At 37.1% G+C, this 17,731-nt stretch overlaps 3 protein-coding genes across 4 annotated transcripts in view; 1 reads left to right on the top strand and 2 right to left on the bottom strand.

The window, feature by feature from the left end:
- LOC117987946 (lysophospholipid acyltransferase 7-like) overlaps nt 1-17,731 on the bottom strand; it is a 300,396-nt gene that overhangs the window by 12,574 nt on the left and 270,091 nt on the right. The gene's annotated exons all lie outside the window — the stretch shown is intronic.
- On the top strand, nt 1,076-15,190 carry Rint1 (RAD50 interactor 1). Its single transcript, XM_034974762.2, has 14 exons — nt 1,076-1,400; nt 1,806-2,047; nt 2,494-2,649; nt 3,486-3,658; nt 4,724-4,938; nt 5,694-5,940; nt 6,103-6,280; nt 7,968-8,157; nt 8,644-8,809; nt 9,016-9,137; nt 9,715-9,896; nt 10,384-10,558; nt 11,096-11,217; nt 12,487-15,190. The coding sequence occupies exons 1-14, from the start codon at nt 1,248-1,250 to the stop codon at nt 12,695-12,697; spliced, it is 2,532 nt and encodes an 843-aa protein (XP_034830653.1). The 5' UTR covers nt 1,076-1,247; the 3' UTR covers nt 12,698-15,190.
- LOC117987724 (putative inorganic phosphate cotransporter) overlaps nt 14,639-17,731 on the bottom strand; it is a 37,482-nt gene continuing 34,389 nt past the window's right edge. For both annotated transcript variants that reach the window (XM_034974766.2, XM_034974767.2), the window contains exon 8: nt 14,639-17,458. In XM_034974766.2, the coding sequence (XP_034830657.1) occupies nt 17,273-17,458 (186 nt within the window). In that variant the 3' untranslated portion in view covers nt 14,639-17,272. The remainder of the gene's footprint in view (nt 17,459-17,731) is intronic.

The following is a 17,731-nucleotide window of genomic DNA, read 5'->3' as shown; positions in this document are numbered from 1 at the left end:
ATATGCATAAATATTTTTTTATAATTTCCATAAAAACTATCATCATCATCATCATCATCAACCGATAGATATGTCCACTGCTGGACATAGGTTTCTTGTAGGATTATATTACCGACCTGTGTGGTATACCTATTGTTTCTAATGTAATTTCCACAAAAACTATTAGGCAATAGCATAAAGAATTTTGTCTTCGACATTCTGAAGTAAATGTGAAATGGTACAGAGTCATTAAGAAGGCGAGGAAACAAAATGTGATATCCTTCTTGATAGCGTGACTTTGGTATGTCAGCAATCCATTTCTTCTTCTTTTTTAGGGTTCCGTACCTCAAAAGGAAAAACGGAACTCTTATAGGATCACTTTGTTGTCTGTCTGTCTGTCTGTCTGTCTGTCTGTCTGTCTGTCTGTCTGTCTGTCTGTCTGTCTGTCTGTCTGTCTGTCTGTCTGTCTGTCCGTCTGTCTGTCAAGAAACCTACAGGGTACTTCCCGTTGACCTAGAATCATGAAATTTGGCAGGTAGGTAGATCTTATAGCTGACATTTGGGGAAAAATCTGAAAACCGTGAATTTAGGGTTAGATCACACAAAAAAAATTAAATTGTGGTCATGAACTAATAATTAGTATTTTCAACTTTCGAAGTGAGTGACTATATCAAGTGGGGTATCATATGAAAGGTCTTCACCTGTACATTCTAAAACAGATTTTTATTTATTTTTATGCATCATAGTTTTTGAATTATCGAAATCATACGACTGTAGTACGGAACCCTCATTGCGCGAGCCTGACTCGCACTTGGCCGGTTTTTTCTCTTCGATAATTCGTTCTTCTTCTGCACAACAAAGAAATAATAATCAAATCCTCTTCACTGTCGCTCATCTTGCGACGTTGTTGCTCGTACGCGAACGGGTGTAAAAGTGACGCGCAAGTGACGCGAGCTGCCGCGTACTGAAGTTGTAGTGCGGTAGGCACCGTCGAGCGGCCTGAGGTGAAGCGTTCTGCAGTCGGACTGAAGCGCCGCGCCGCGCCGCTCAGGTGCGTACGAACCTTAATAAGTCACAAACTCACAAGTGACATTTGACACGACTTCTTATATTTGGTACTTTATTTGTTGAATTTTGGTTGAATTTCCTTTCCTAAAAATCTGAATAAAATCCCATAAATTAAGTACTTACTAAATTGAATCCTACCTTTACTACTAAAATGACATCACTGCTTTGAATTATACTCGCTGATTAACAAAGATTCCAAGATGCATATGCACGAATCTAATTTGAAAGATGAAATAAAGAAAGAAATAATCCAAAGTCTTAACTTAAGAATTGGTAGTGATATTAACAATTTATCTGGTGCTTATGAATTAGAAACTGAACTGCTACGTAAGAGGAAGAAGTTACAAAGTATCGTAAGTTGTTACTTCAAGTAGTAAAAATTAACAACTAACTAGCACAAACAAATTGTTCCCTGATTAGCTGACACTGAGAGCAATGATAGCCTAGTGGGTCAGCTGTCAGCCTTCAATTCCTGGGTTGAATCCCTGGTATCATTCAAACCTCTAAATTTTCAGAATTATGTCAATTTTAAGGGATTATATCACTTGCTTTAATAGTGAAGAAATCTGCATGCCCGAGAGTTCTCCATAATGTTCTTAAAGTTTGAAGTCTGCCAATCTGCATTTGGCAAATGTGGTAGACTACAGCCACAGCAAGCTACAGCAAGAATTTAATTTAAATTCAGCTAACAAAAATAAAAATTGTGACTCTACTGTCTCCAATTTTTATTCATGCTTAGGATGCAATTTATTTTTTAGTTACATGTATCAAGTGATGAAGTACCAACAAAACTGTCCTCAGCAATTAAAAAAGCTGAGTTAAACTCTAAACAGATAGACAGCATCAGGGTGAAAAGGGCTGTGCTAAAGGAAAAAGTTGAAAGCTTCCTAGCTAAAACAGAACCATTGACCAAAGAGCTAGATAAAAGGTTTAAAGCTATTGGTCGACTGGAAGAGGTGGTTGCATATTTTAAATTGTATACAAGGATAGAAGAATTAAGGTTTGTAAAATTGATATTTCACATAATCTAAATCCATAGTAATATTATAGTATGTCTGCTAGCTTTTCACAGCCAATTGTTTTAACCATTTTTGTCAAAATTTGGTCCAGAGATAGCTTGCATCCCAGGGACTTCTAAAATTTGCACTCATCTCTAAAGAAAACAGCCTGAAACAATCTTATAATATTGAATTCAAAATATGTGATTTCAATCAGTGAATACAGCACTCATTTCCAAGCAAAGCTAAAAGTGCTAAAAGTCATAAGATCATGATTTCGGTCAAAATAATACAGGGCTGGTGCCATCCTTGTCAAAATGTTCTGTGCCAGAAAGGATATTCTATTTTTAGACTCAATTTAGTCTAGGATATTTGTACAATGAATTACTTAATTGAACCAATAAAATATTTTTCACTAATAAAATTAATATTGATCTGTGGCTTTCAGTAATGAAATGAAACATTGTAAAGATGATGAACAACTGGTGATATTGTACAGTGAGATGAAGGAAATGTGCAAAAAGTATCAGAAAGCTCACCAGGGTGCTTACGTAAAGGAGTATACTCACTATTGGCACAATGTGCTAAAGGACCATCTTACAAAGTATGTGCTCTATTTTGATTTCATTGTGTGTTGATGTCAAAAAAAAAACTAAATTTAAAGGGCCATCCTGTTGACCTATTATCATGAAATTTGGCAAGTAGGTATGTCTTATTGCACAAATATAGGCGAAAATCCGAAAACCGTGACTTTGTGGTTGCATCACAATTTTTTTAAAGTTATTTCTTACGATGGCAAGGAACCCTTTGTGTGCGAGTCCAATTCGCACTTGACCGTTTTTATTCGTTCGTTTGTTGTTTTTTATTCTATGACAAGTTAGTTCCTGACTGAAATTTCACTTGGTGGAAGTGGTATTAACCTGGACTATTTTATAGTTTTATGTTAAAAAAATTAATGCTAAACACAAGAACGTTTATTGTTATAAACATCCAATCCGATTTTTTTCACTCTAATTAATTAACATTTAAGTTTGTTTTGTAAATATGAATAAACTAGCTTGTTTCCGCGACTTCGTCCGCGTGGTCTACACGAATTTCAAACCCCTATTTCACTCCCTTAGGGGTCGAATTTTCAAAAATCCTTTCTTAGCGGATGCCTACGGTATAATAGCTATCTGCATGCCAAATTTCAGCCCAACCCGTCCAGTAGTTTGAGCTGTGCGTTGATAGATCAGTTAGTCACTTTTTCCTTTTTACATATTTAGATAAATGTTGGATACATCATGGAATGAACACACATATTATGTTGGAATGAAAAAAAAAATCCGACGAATTGAGAACTTTTTGAAGTCGGTTAATTATTATACCTACGCTACGAATAACGAAATAGCATAGTAACGTAGCGTGTCGCATGTACATTCAAGTCATACCTATTTGCAGACATTACGAAGATGTACTTAAACTAATAAAATGGCCATTGACATCTGCTGCTGACAATTTACCATTGCCAAAGGAAGTATTGAATAAATTCTCTAATCTGACAAGATATCTGCTCCTCATACAAGAGCCAAGAGATTTGATGGCTGCTTCAGTCTCTACAGACTTTATTCAAGGTATGAGAATTCAAACAATCATCATCATCATGATCAACCCATCACTGGGTCACTACAGAGCGCGGGTCTACCACTACTACTACTAGTCTACCACTCTGGCCATGTGCGGATTGGTAGACTTCACACATCTTTGAGAACATTATGGAGAACTCTCAGGCATGCAGGTTTCCTCACGATGTTTTCCTTCACCGTTAAAGCAAGTGATATTTAATTAATTAAAATGCACATAATTTCGAAAAGTTAGAGGTGCGTGCCCGGGATCAAACCCCCGACCTCCGATTAGAAGGCGGACGTCCTATCCACTAGGCTTTCACTGCTTCAACAATAAGTTGAATGAAAGCAATCGGCTTTAAAGCTGTAGTCTAAACTTTAAGAAGGGCTTTTAAACCCACCCACCCGCACGTCACCCGCGCTTGCCCACACTGGATTAGCGTAGGAGCTGTGCAGGGCGTTCCCTCCCCGGTTGACATCTCGACCTATCGCGTACTAAAGGAACATTTGACGCCTGCCAGTAACATCGAAACCTCGACGTTTTGTTACAAGTTCATTAACTGTCGTGAGCTGTGCTTCAACTTCATTATACTTTTGCTAAAAAGTGACAGCATTACAAAAAAGTGGGCCTAGCAACTGTTCAGTGTTCATGTCTATATATAAAACTAGCTCATCCCTGCGGCTTCGCCCGCGTGGATTTGTGTTTTTAAAAATCCCGTTGAAAATAAAATATAGCCTATGTCACTCAGGAATAATGTAGCCTTTCTATTGGTGAAAGAATTTTCAAAATCAGTTCAGTAGTTCCAGAGATTACCCCCTATAAATATACAAGTATAGATGTATGACTCCATCAATATTATACAGAAAGCATCAGAAAATAATGTACATCAGCCTTTAGAATGACATTTCGGCTTTGTAAAGCGTTGTCTCTGTCACTCATATCTATGTGACCGTTTGTCGGTCTCAACGACAGAGACAATGCTCTACGAATCCGCTATCTCCTTCTAAAGATCGACGTACATTATTTTCTGCCGCGTACTGTACTTTATTGCCACCTAAGCTTTCTATTTGTAGGACAAGACCCATGTCTCCCAGTGCGAGTTTTGTTAAGGCCTTTGAAAAAGCGATTCGCATTTCACTTCACTGGATCGCGTCAAACTGCAAGAATCGATCGCCCAGAGTGGTTCCTCACTCAAACCCTGACTTGGATAAAGGATCATCAGGAGTTTGTGAAGAACAATGTGCAACCAATCGCTGAAAAACTTCAAATTAAAGATGTCAATGCAGTGGTTAGTATTCTTTTTAAACTATAAATAAATAAATAAATAAAATTATATATAAAATAATAATAGTGTGTACCTAATGTAACTTAAGGAACACTTTGTTGTCTTTCTGTCTGTCTGTCTGTCAAGACCCCTTAAACCCAGTTTCACTAGCTTTTAAATCCTCTTCAACCTAGTTGCCTGATAGAGATCGCTTCACAGCGATAAGGCTGCTAATTCTATGTTCTTGTTTTACATGTTTCTTTTTGGTGTACAATAAAGAATATTAAACAAAAAAGACCCAATAAGGGAATCAAAACCTATGAGGTACTTCTCGTTGACCTATAATCATAAAATTTGGCAGCAAGCAATGAGTAGAGGGAATAACCGTGAATTTCTTGTACAATGGTACGGAACCCTTCGTGTGCGACTCGTACGAAATTCTTTAATTTTCCGAGGTAAAATATAACATATGTCCGCCCCCGGGATCTAAATAAACTTATTATTACTTTGTAACTACAATTTTGGTACATGAAAAATAAAAATAAATAAACTCTGTACCAAATTTCATGAAAATTTGTTAAACTGTTGGGCCGTGAAAAGCTAGTAGACAGACACACTTTCGAATTTATAATATTAGTATTTGTAGTTATATCACAAAAAAATTGCGAATACAAAGTTACATTTGCAGTTGGAGATAATTTAAACATCAAATAATTACACGTATCCATTCAAGGCACGGGATCCTCGTTGCCAGTCTTTTAATGACAGGAATTTTTCAGGATGAATTCAATGCTGGATTGATAGCATTAGCAGCTGAAAGACTCCATACAGTTTTAGCTATATACCATACACAAGGCGCAAAGGGGGAAATGGGTGACGTAGACGCGGCGTTTGCGCACGCCGTGGACGAAACTTTAGGTTTCCATAGAGAGTTGACAGCTATGAGTGGCACTGATATCAACAGTGTCATATCTGTACTGACTAAAGCTGAGACCTTTGTTCGATGGTTAGCTGTGGAAAAGAAATGTAAGTAAACCTCAGAACAAATACCTGTAGAAGTAGACCTATTGTGACTCTTACTGTTAAAACGAGATAGCTAAATGCATATAGGCTCTTGTTAGAACGTGACGGATAGTCAGTTTCAGAACACACTCTGCATCTATTTTATTTACCTGGCATATTTTGTAGATGCTTTAGCAAAAATGGACGAAACACTAGGTAATGAGCAGTGGATCGAAGCGGTTGCGTCTGGGGTGGGAGCAGCCGTCGGCTCAGTGGTGTGGGTCCCGCGTGGTGCGGACTGGTTCATAGCTTTGCTCAAAACTATAGAGGACAGATATGCCATGTTACCACAACCTGGACATAGGTAAGATTAATGAAGGGGAGGGGGATATAGAATACGGGATTATTCATCCGTGCCCGTCCGGAGCGGACTAGTTCATAGCTTTATCTATACTTCTATATAGGTTCATAATAGCCTTACTCAGAACTATAGAAAACGCCATGTTGGCGCAACCTGGTTTAATGTAAGTTTAGTGAAAGGGAGGGAGATATATATTACGGGGTTTTCACAAAAATAGATGAAACGTTAAGTAATCCTAATCCTACTAATATTATAAATGTGAAAGTGTGGATGTTTGTTACTCAATCACGCAAACACGGCTGTGAACGAATTTGGATGCAATTTGGAATGGAGATAGATTATACCCTGGATTAACACAGGCTACTTTTTTATCCTAGAAAATCAAAGAGTTGCCGCGGATTTTGAAAAATGTAAATCCACGCGGACGAAGTCGCGGGTGTCATATCACGATTAAAAATATAGCCATGATTATTATGTTAAAATTTATCTAATCATAAACTTGGAGTCTAAAATAAATATTTGTAGTAATATTTTGAACAGTATCGTTAAGCCGTGACAGGATACAACGTCAATGTTACCCAACTCAAAAGGTTATGATTTAATAGTATCTTATTGTAATGTAAATCATCAATTATATTATGTCATTAATTAATGTAGTAAAACAATAATAGGTAAACCGTCAATACATGTTGCAAATAATATTATTTAAGTAAATTAATAATAATGTCAACAATCTCAATGTTGGTACAATGGTACCTACCATTGTACCAACATAAATAATTATTAAAAATATCATGTGATGGTCGACGTCCGCCTGTTTTGCGATGGGAAGATATAAAAGTAGCTACCTCGACAGAGGAGCCACTGTATCGTACAGTCTCCAAGTGAAATTGATTCGGTGTTAGTTCAATCCTTGTGTTAACAACAAATTACGGTTTAATTATTATAATTGAATGGTGAGGTTCTCCAGCCCAGAGCAAACGAGGCCGGCGGTTTATCTAAAGTTAAGTATTCTTATATTTTATTGTAAATTGTAATGTATGTAATCACTTGCCTTTTAATGTTTATTTGTTATAACCATGTACCAAATATGTTTTAAATATAATGTAATGTTGTAATGCTTTTAAAAGATGTGTGTTGTGTAGTTTGTTTGCCCTTTCTTCTACACAACGAAACACCTTTGGAAACGGGTGGTAGATTCATTTTAATATGAAATAGACCTATGCTGAGAAATACAACAAAATACAGATAGGTCTATAAAGATTAAAGTATTAAAGATCTTTCAATAAATGATTAATTATTATTCGACTTAGTTGGTTTTACTTCTGTATTTATTACCTACCCTCTTTTGCTATTTATTTTATACATTGAGATAAAAGTAAACACTAGGTTGTTAGCTTCTAATTATTATAGAAGCCTGTTTAGATGATTAGGATTCGTACTTTAAAATAATACAGCAGATGCTTTGCTTGAATTTTTAATTACTTGGCATGACCTGACAAAATTTACAACTACCTACATTTCAAATAATTAACTTTTATTAGTCGTCATTAGATTCTATTGATCATCACTATTAAAGCCCACTGTCTTAACTTCTCTCTTTTTATCTAAATCTCTCACGGGCATTGTCGTTGCGTTAGACGACTCAATGCAGGAACCTATGAAGCTGTCCGTAAAATCCTTGTTACAGGCTACAATTCCTAGAACTACAACTAGAGCTCATAGAAGAATGGCGTATTCGTTTGACTCAGTTGCTGAATGCAGCTACATCGACTCTGAAAGCAGAGTCATTCCTTGTGCCGGGCCCACATCCCCTCATCGCAATCATCAACGCAGGTCACCATACAAGAACTGTATTGCTACAGTGGGCACATTCACTGGTAAGTGGTAAGGAGCCTTCGCCGTATTCTCGCTATCTGCTGGCCAAGTGTTGATGGGTAGACTTTACACGCCTTTGAGAACATTATGGAGAACTCTCAGGCATGCAGGTTTCCTTACGATGTTTTCCATCACCGTTAAAGCAAGTAGTATGAAACGCACATAACTCCGACAAGTTAGACGTGCGTGCCCGGGATTGAACCCCTGACCTCTGGAGGAGGAAGATTAGGAGGCATTTGTCCTTAACCACTAGAATATCACATCTAAAATTATTAGCATCAATATTTTGCAACACTGCAAGGAATAATCAATCCTCTTCTAGGAACGAGCAGAATCTGCTCTGCTCCGTAGATTTTATTTTGAGAAAAATATAATATTATGTGTTGGGACAGTAAATAGTCCACAAACTCCAGGTCCTTTTGAGAGAAAGCCTTAAAAAACTCCTGGTATGTGTTTTCCTCAAACTGCTCTTACTCTGCTTATTACAGCACTACCTCCAACTGCATTATTACCGGCGTCAATTCCAACACTTTACGCATCAGCAACATAGGGATGAGAGAAATAATGGGATAGAAGAGGACGAAACTGAGTCTTCCTCCGGCTCGGATAGTGATGACACCACAGAAGATACCACAAGACATGGATATAGAGAAGGTATTATATTTCAGTTATTTCGTTTGTTCCATTTCAATCATTAGCAAGTTAGCAACACATAGATGAAAGAAATAATGGGATAGAAGAGGACGTAAGCGAATCTTCTTCCAGCTCCGATAGCGATGAAGATACCACGAGACACGGATATAGAGAAGAGAAGGTATAATAATAATACTAATTGTACCTTATACCAAATTTTTTTATAGCCGAAGAGGACGTGGATGAAAGCATCTCCTTGAATGAAGTCGAAGAAAGTTCTAAGAAACTGGCCTTAAAAGAAGTGACGAAGAGAAATTCTATGGTGCTGGAGTTAAGCCACTTAGATATTGTAAGTTATAACCGTATGATTAGTTTTCGAACACTTTATTAAGATTTTAAATTCGTATCAAAAATTTCGGGTTGAACTTGAAATTTATGAGTTTAAGAAGAATTAAGTAGAATTGGTATCTTCTATGATATGTGAGGAAGCAACAAGATTGAGTGATCCCATAAAAATTATGCGACTTCTTTCTCGTACTTCTTAGATAGGATAGATAGGTAAGTTGTCTACAACCACGCACAATAACTAACGCACACACGTATGCATGATAATGCTGTTATTGTTATTAAGAACGGTGTCTTCTGCCACAGGAGTAGTTCTGCTACACCTAAAAGAAAGCTCCAACCTCTTGGTGTTACTGTAAACTTAAGTTATATGAAATAAACTAATTATTTTTACTGAGCTAGCATGTTCCTGATGCCATTTGCTGAATGAGCCGGTGTCAAATTTTCTCGCCTAAACGAAACAACGTTAAGTGTTTTACGAGCCTTGGATTGTTAGACTGTCCCGAATTTTGGAAGGACCCTTGCTCAATAGTGGCTTAACGATCGGTTGAGATGATGATGATGATGTCCGTCCGTTTTAGATAACCCCAATAGCAAATCTAGCGGTAGCAGAGCCCTTAGCAGAAGAAGATGCGGAAGAAGGAGGTGTTTTCGGAGACGCGCCCGCCTTGCAAGCACACCTGAAAGACTCGGCCATTGCCGCACTTGTGGAACACATCCTGCTGGAGTTCAAAGCCACTATACGCGATTATAAGAAGCAGAAGTGAGTTACTTAAACGCTTAGACTACTCCTGTCACTAATCTAGCAATAGCAGAGTTTTCGGTAAAGGATGGTGGCATGTTCAAAGATTTCCCCGACTTGCAAGCGCATTTGATAGAGCATTGCCGCACTCGTAGAATAACTCAAGGCCGTTTTACGCGATTATAAGAAGCAGAAGTAAGTGATTTTAAGGCATTAGACTACTCTATCAGTCACCAATTTAGCAGTAGAGCTTTAGCAGAGGAAGGAGGCGTGTTTGTCATGTAGATGCCTCTAACACTCAAAACTGGATAACTGCGAGTTGAATTTGCGTAGAGTGGGCTCCGTTTATCTCAATCAGTCCAGAAGATTTGGAGCAAATTGGTTGTGACAGACCGAACAAACGAGTGATCCTCTAAGGGTTCCGTTATTTCATACAGACGCACAGAACCCTAAAAAGATTTTTGTGAAAAAGGTGGCACAAGATCCTATAACTCATATGTGTTTTCAGGTGGCATTCAATGCCAACAATGGAACAATTGGCATTAAGCGTCTCCACGCCATTGTGTGGTCCCCTATCATCCTTATGTGCAAGATTATCTTGCGCCTCCTCAACTCTGGCGCCGCAACTTGCCGTGAACCTTAAAACCAGGCTCGCTGCTCACGTTGATGATTATATCTTCGAGGTAAGACATTTACTAAGCTCTAAATCTTATAACGGGAAGGCCTTTCGAAAGGTGACTGTCTTGTTTGCTTGCTTTTTCGACCAGCCTACTTGAATATTTTTAATCCATTAAAGGTTTTCTACGAAAAATTGTTTTAATGTCACCCATAGAAGCAGCAATGTAGAACCAAGCAAGATCAAATGAGCTCGGTGGCTATCATTCAGTGTTAGACACTGAGTTAGCGAATCACCCCGCAAGTCGATAAAATCATTAGGTTTCCTGGTAAAAAAAATCTGTTGTAAAGTGCCTGAATTCGAATCATCTTATTCGAATTCAAGATATTATGTAATGTATAACTTGAAAATATGAAAATAATTAAGATAAGGAACAAATAAAGGCTTTAAAATTGTAATTATGACAGCTATTGATTAATAAAGGTTTTATGCGTTGCCGCTATTTTGGAAAATAGTAAAATGGCGGACTACTAGGTAGGCCAAAATCTTCAAAACCTCTTTACCTCCTCAAACGGTCCCTTTACAATAAATTGTATTATTTTAGGAGGTGGTGCTAGAGAGCTGGTTCAACACGGGTGGCACTATACAGTTTACGCACGACGTGAAAAGGAACCTCGTGCCCGCATTCGCGCCGTCCAAGAACTCTCATCTCGATCAATTGCCCAAGTAAGTTAATTTTTGACCAACATAATTTTCGAAGTGAAAACTTCTTTAGGCGCGTTGGACGATTTTGGAATGGGGAAAACTTCAAAGTCGCGTCACCGACATGCTTATTTTATTAGCTTTTACAATTTGTTCCTTAACGCAACCTGTTAAGGTTCAATTTTTAATGGAAGTACCTAGTTGTATAGAAGCAGGCGTTACTTTGCGGAAGTCCATGATATACAATGAACCAAAAGCTTAATTTGCTGTAATCCGCTGAAATGCGAAATGCACCGCCCGCCCTCCCACTGCTAAACATGCAGGAGGAAGCAGCCACCAGGCAAGCAATACGCACCACCACCACGCAGCACCACACAAATCCCAAACACACTCGACGCACGTTTCGCCCCGACACCGGAGCATCCTCAGGAGATGTAGACCTTACAATGCACAATTGCATTACAGCAAATTAAGCTTTTGGTTCATTGGAAGTAACTAGTATCATCAGTAGTATAATTTTTGATTGCAAAACACAGTGCATACTTAAAATTAAATACAAAAAGGAAAACAATAATTGTGCTAGGGTGCAAAGGCGGCCTTATCACTAAAGTGTCAGGTAGGTATGTTTAAGTTTTCACTTCTGTCCGCAGTCCCAGCGCGGACTGTCAATTTTTTTGTGCCAAGTGTTTAAACTATTTTATGGTTATAGCGTATTATGATAATGGTTGAAAAATATATGTAGTATGTTAAGAATCGACTACGTAGTATAGTCCGCGAGAGGTTGAGATAATATTGTCTCGGGATATGAGGCGGGGGGACGCCCCGCACACCCGTACGTCACCCGCGCTCGCCCGCCCGAGTCAGCGCGGGGGCTATTCGGGTTTGCAGGGCGTTCCCTCCCCGACTGCCATTTCGACCTGTCGCGTACTATAGTTACAGTTCCTACTGCACTTTATTACTATAAGCGTACTGAGAACAGTACTAGTTAAGTACTTGGTTTTTTTGCCAAATACCGACGCATATCCACGGAGTGGAGTGGAGCCGTGTCTTTTTGAAAACAGCTGTTTCCTCGTACCTCGTAACCTCCGCCTTGTAACCGCCGCCAAAGTAAATAAAGATTTAAATAGAAATAGATTTTTTTTATTCTAATAATTTTTTACAAGTGCTTTTGAATCGTTAAGTTAACCTACCACCTACCTGCTTGTGTACCATTAGTTTGCCTCTGCTCTACTCCACTATAGCGGTGTGCGTTGCGCCTTACATTTTTATAATAGTCAATATTTGTGACATCAGATTACTCGAGGCGTGTAAACTCCTGAACATGGACTATGACGACGCGCGTCGCCTCCGCTCCATACTAATCAAACAACCCAAAGACGCGGCCGGAGTTCTTAGCAACACCAACATAAACCACATTGAACCCAATCAAGCTCTCAGGATCCTTAATCAAAGGACCGACCTCAGTGATGCGTCATCACCTTCATCCGTAATGGAGCTATTCTGAAACTTCGAAGGGGGAGGCGTCTAAATCCGGAAAGACCATGCCACTTGAGCGTGTAGGCTGGACTATACCTAATCTACTTTATTGGGAAGAAATAAGTTTTATTAAAAACTTGCTAGAATTTTTTTATTCATTTTTGTGAATGCATGTGAAAGTTCCAATGACCCAAGTGAAACAGAATTTCGGCCCATGATTTTATATAAATCACATTGTTTTGACAGGGGTCCGAATCGGCAATACATGATGCGTACAAAATCAAATCCTCATTTATAGCAAAGACTTCCCACGGGACTAATACTAAATAGAAGTTTGTTTTATTAGGAAAACATGGAATCTTTTGAGAAAATGTAAATGTATACTCTAATGATTTCTTATAAATTTTATCATTTACTAGCTTATGCTCGCGACTTCGTCCGCGTGGACTACACAAAATTTCGAACCCATATTTCACCCCCTCAAGAGTTGAATTTTCAAAAATCCTTTCTTAGCGGACGTCATAATAGCTATCTGCATGCTAAATTTCAGCACGATCCGTCCAGTAGTTTGAGCTGTGCGTTAATAGATCAGTCAGTCAGTCACCTTTTCCTTTTATATATTTAGATTTTGTCAAAATGGTGATTTTATTTAGCAAGCAAATTCATTTTTTTAAAGGGATAAACCAAGCAAGTTTATAATAAACTTTATTCCTTTTACCGCACATACCTACTTAATATCTTGCAATGTCTAAGTAATATGATGAAAAAGCATTATTTATTCTTGTAATACTATCGTAGCTGCTGTTATGTTTTATTTTTTTTAATAATTCACATGCACATGCTACACAGTAGAGTATTTCTCATTTCTTCATTACTTGACTAAATTCCATAAAAAGCCGTAACGAAAATTAACTTGTCATTGGCGATCTCGGAATGTACCCTATTATGCATCGTCATTGACGCTAGACGTCCACTGCTGGTTAAAGGTTCTTGCAAGGTCACCTACAAATCAGTGTTCATAAATTCGTAGTATGAGCTAATACTCAAATACCACAGACTGCGGTCATTGTATCCCAATATTAATTATAATAAACTAATAGTGAAATACATAACTATACTATTCCTTTCAAAGTCTTATAAAAAAAACGAGTAGTATCGCTCGCGTGCGTGGCATTTGAAGTGTACGCCTCCTCCTTGAATAATAATACGTGTTTAGTCAAATATAATTTGTAGATAAGTACGTAAATGTATAATTGTTGCATAATTTATATTATTTATTGAATTCTGTATCAGTGGTGTCAGCAGTAACTAGTATGTTGTAAAATTTTGTCTAATTATTATTGATGTTTCTGCGTGTATTTTTTAATATTATGAATTTTCAATATTATAAATTTTAAGACAATTAATGTTTGATGTAATAAAGTTCACTTAAGCAGGGAAATAAGATTTCTTAAAACAAAATAGGGTTACTATGTGTTTATTATATATATTTTTAATTTGAAAATTCATAGTAATAACAAGTGGTTTTTATAGAAATAATAATATCATCTTTTCAGAAGTTATATTTTTTGCAAAAGTCTATATATGAGTTTCATTAAGCCACTTACTAAGTATCATTCTTTTGTTGAAATTTGAAAATGCATAATTTAGTCATTCATTATTATTTATTGTATATTGTATAATTAATGCCCGTATCATATAATAATACAACGTGTTATTTAAGTGCTCGATTTTTTAATGATTTTTGTATATAACTATTTTTTTTGTTTATTAATTTTAATTAATTTTACTGTTTATTGTAGCGTTGCAACGCTCTGTGAGCATTTTTATATTTTCCCTGTGAAACTAAATTCATATTATTAGCTAATAAATTGAATTTTGAATAGGTACTATTAAAAATAAATTAGCAACACTTTTATTATTAAAATGAAATACATAAATAATTTTACTTCATATTTTTATTTAACAATAATAATTAATACCAATAATATTATTGTACAAAATTAACCTAATATCTCAGATGTTATACATACACATAAATAGCTTACAATTCAGATTCATAACGATTGAGAAATAACAATATTTCAATGTACCACTAATTAAGGGATTATAGTACGAGAGACTCACGGTAAAAAAACCTCGGTAATGGCTTAATTCTTTACAGATAGTGATCAAGTGAATTAAACGTTTTAGACCAAGAAATTATTAAAATATATAACACTTTTTTTAAACATAAATATTTTTAACACCTAAAGCTTAAGTATATCAGGGTTCAATAAAACTGGCTGTAAACTAAAGCTTAAAAAATACTCAATTGTGTTATTTTTCTTACCTTCTTTTACCGTCGTCTCTGGGCCTATATTAATTAATGTTATAACTACACATACAGATCTACCAAATGGCACAAAATGCACATTGTGAAACATATCCAAAATAACACTTATTTACAGTTTGTTCACAGCCTTTCATAAATTTTTCACAATAAAATTCTATGTGAACAAATAAATATTTGTTTTTAGTATACCTATGCCCTGATGAAATATGAAAAATACTGCAAAATATTTTCAGTTCTAAGGTTTTTACAAGGAAATGTGTGTTTGCTCATAATTACAGTGTGATTAGTATGAGATTTTACCACAAATGTTCACCAAATCTCACCAACCTTCGATAGAATTCGAGTGTCGAAACACAATAAAGTCCAAGTATAATGGACGATAAAGTCAAAAATTAATATTACGGATTTTGATTTTACAAAGTTTTCGTTTGCAGTGCTGTCTGTAGATATACCAGTATGTATGTATACATGAACTTGAGACTTAAAACAAGGCTATTCTGGTCCATTTTGCTTCAACGCAAAAGTATTTCGATACTCGAAATCTATATTAAAGTTGATGAGAAATAATTTCATACTAAGGACATTGTGCTTTAATATTGCGCGGGCAACAAAGCGATAGGTTGACAGTTGAACCAATCGTGCGGCATCATAAACACCTCTGCTGTCGCGCCTCGCTTCGTACCACCAAACATGTAGATCAATAAAGACAGAGCTCTTTTTCGTGACTCCAATTTCGTTCGATTTCTTTGAACTTTGTATTATCTTAAGCGTCCTCAACGTAGGACCAAAGTCTACGGTCACGAAATTTGCGGCGGCCGCGGCGCGACGGCGCGTTGCAGCGATGTGAACGAAAGTATAATATACTATATAGCGACGCGCCTGAAACGGGCGAGAGCGGTGCGGGGCGATTGAGCGATGCACGGGCGGTTGCAGGGAGACGGTGGCGAGAAAGCGACAGGAACAAACTAGTTTGTTTCTGCTGTTTGCACGAGTATATCTAGCGTGGTTTTTCGTGCTCACGCGAAAGGCCGCTGCTGAATCGCACTGCGCCTCGCCGCCCCGCAATCGCCATCGCTCGGTCACCGCTAGCTTCGTGCCCGCAGACTAACACGTTCAGTGTATTGAAAGACATGATAAATGCCCTTGAGCTACAGTTTCCTAGGAGAGTGGTGCCGCTTGATACCAGCCCTAATATGGCAGTGAAAAACTACGGTAAAAACGGCCGTCATGATGGTGATGACACGTGAAAACTTCGACGTGCTCGACGGCTTTATAAATACATTTTTTTACAATTTTTGTTTTAAACTTAGTATTTCTGTACTAGTCTTTAAACTTTTTAGTATGAATTTCCGTCTTGTTCTTATTACGCCTCTCTACATTAAATTATTGCCGCTATGTGGCGACATCGCTCTCTTAGGAAACCGTAGCTTCACTTTCTAGCGTATGCGGCGTCTTATTTTAACACTTTATTTTTATTCTATAACGCTTTGTTATTTATTTTTCTTCTTATTATCGTTACTCATAGTCATATTCGTAGTCTCGACGATCACAAAACACCTGTCTAATAATTTCTGTTCGTCTTCGTAACCGTTGTCTGTTAACTCTGACTCATTTGACACATCATTATTCTAAATATACAATACATTGTGATTTGTACGAGCGTCTAAATATCAATTTTTTAAACATTCTTAACTCCCTATCACATCGACATCATCAAGATATACCGTTAAACTATTATTATCACATTGCACTGGCTGAGGATTCAATGAATCGCCAATATTGGATTATATACTTCATTCAGGCTTAAATATATTATGATTTAAATATTTCGAAATAATTAAATTTTTGTACTTTCTACACATCTTTTTCGACATTTTTAGTGTTGTATCCGAAGCAAAATTTTCCTCACAGTTTCACATTTCTTTTTTGTGTCCGTTGTTATTACACCAACTAGTTTCGTAAGTATTGTGGCTAATTTTGCTAAATCTAGTGCTATTCTTCTCCGGCGGAAGCATTATAAAAGGGATAGCAATACGAGTCTAGACCTGTCGTTTTAGTTAAGAGGTGGTGTACAACAGAATTAGGTAGCCACATTGTTTGCAATGGGTTCCTGCAGTCGGAACATTTCCGTAATCGTTTTCATCACTCAATTGACATAAGAAATCGATTGAATATCGATAATAGCCTCTGCTATCGTTTCACAACCTGTTCTTCTGCAGCGTAAATGTTAGTCAATCCTGGTTTTTGGATTGAATTCAACTAATGTTATTACAATTTAACTTCACTTTGCACTGTTTGGTTCGTCGCGGCCTCAACTTCTTGCTTCTTCGGGTCTTGCGCTGATGAGTTCCACCATTGCTCGTCGCCAGAAGCCCATGCGACAAATACTAAGTTGGTCACGATGAAAACGGCCAGCGTAATCCAGAACACCAATCGCCACTGTGTGAGTGTGCTCTGTGGAAATGAAATTTTTATTAGGTCTCTCTCGTCTATCAAAGAAATCACGATATTTTTTCTCCTACACTATAAATTTAGACCAGTCATTTCTAGGGTTTTCACTAGCTATCTCACTTTAGTAATGTCCGGGCATTTTTTTTTGGGTAGGTACCTATATTTCCGATTTTGTATTCGGTAAAGTAGAGGTACCTACCTACTTTGAAGGAGAAACATTAAATACTTTTAGTTTCGACATGTTCATCATCATCATCATCATCATCATCATTATCA

This window comes from Maniola hyperantus, chromosome 13 (assembly GCF_902806685.2).
Source record: "Maniola hyperantus chromosome 13, iAphHyp1.2, whole genome shotgun sequence".
Taxonomy (NCBI): Eukaryota; Metazoa; Arthropoda; class Insecta; order Lepidoptera; family Nymphalidae; genus Maniola; species Maniola hyperantus.
Note: the sequence above shows the minus strand (reverse complement) of the source record. Positions and strands in the feature narration are given on the sequence as shown.

What these genes read in the sequence shown, in the direction of transcription:
- Rint1 (XM_034974762.2), top strand. Translation starts at nt 1,248, where the DNA reads ATGCATATGCACGAATCTAATTTGAAAGATGAAATAAAGAAAGAAATA. An exon ending in TTAAAGATGTCAATGCAGTG is followed by an intron (nt 4,939 to 5,693) that starts GTTAGTATTCTT and finishes GGAATTTTTCAG; the next exon opens with GATGAATTCAATGCTGGATT. An exon ending in AAGACATGGATATAGAGAAG is followed by an intron (nt 8,810 to 9,015) that starts GTATTATATTTC and finishes ATTTTTTTATAG; the next exon opens with CCGAAGAGGACGTGGATGAA.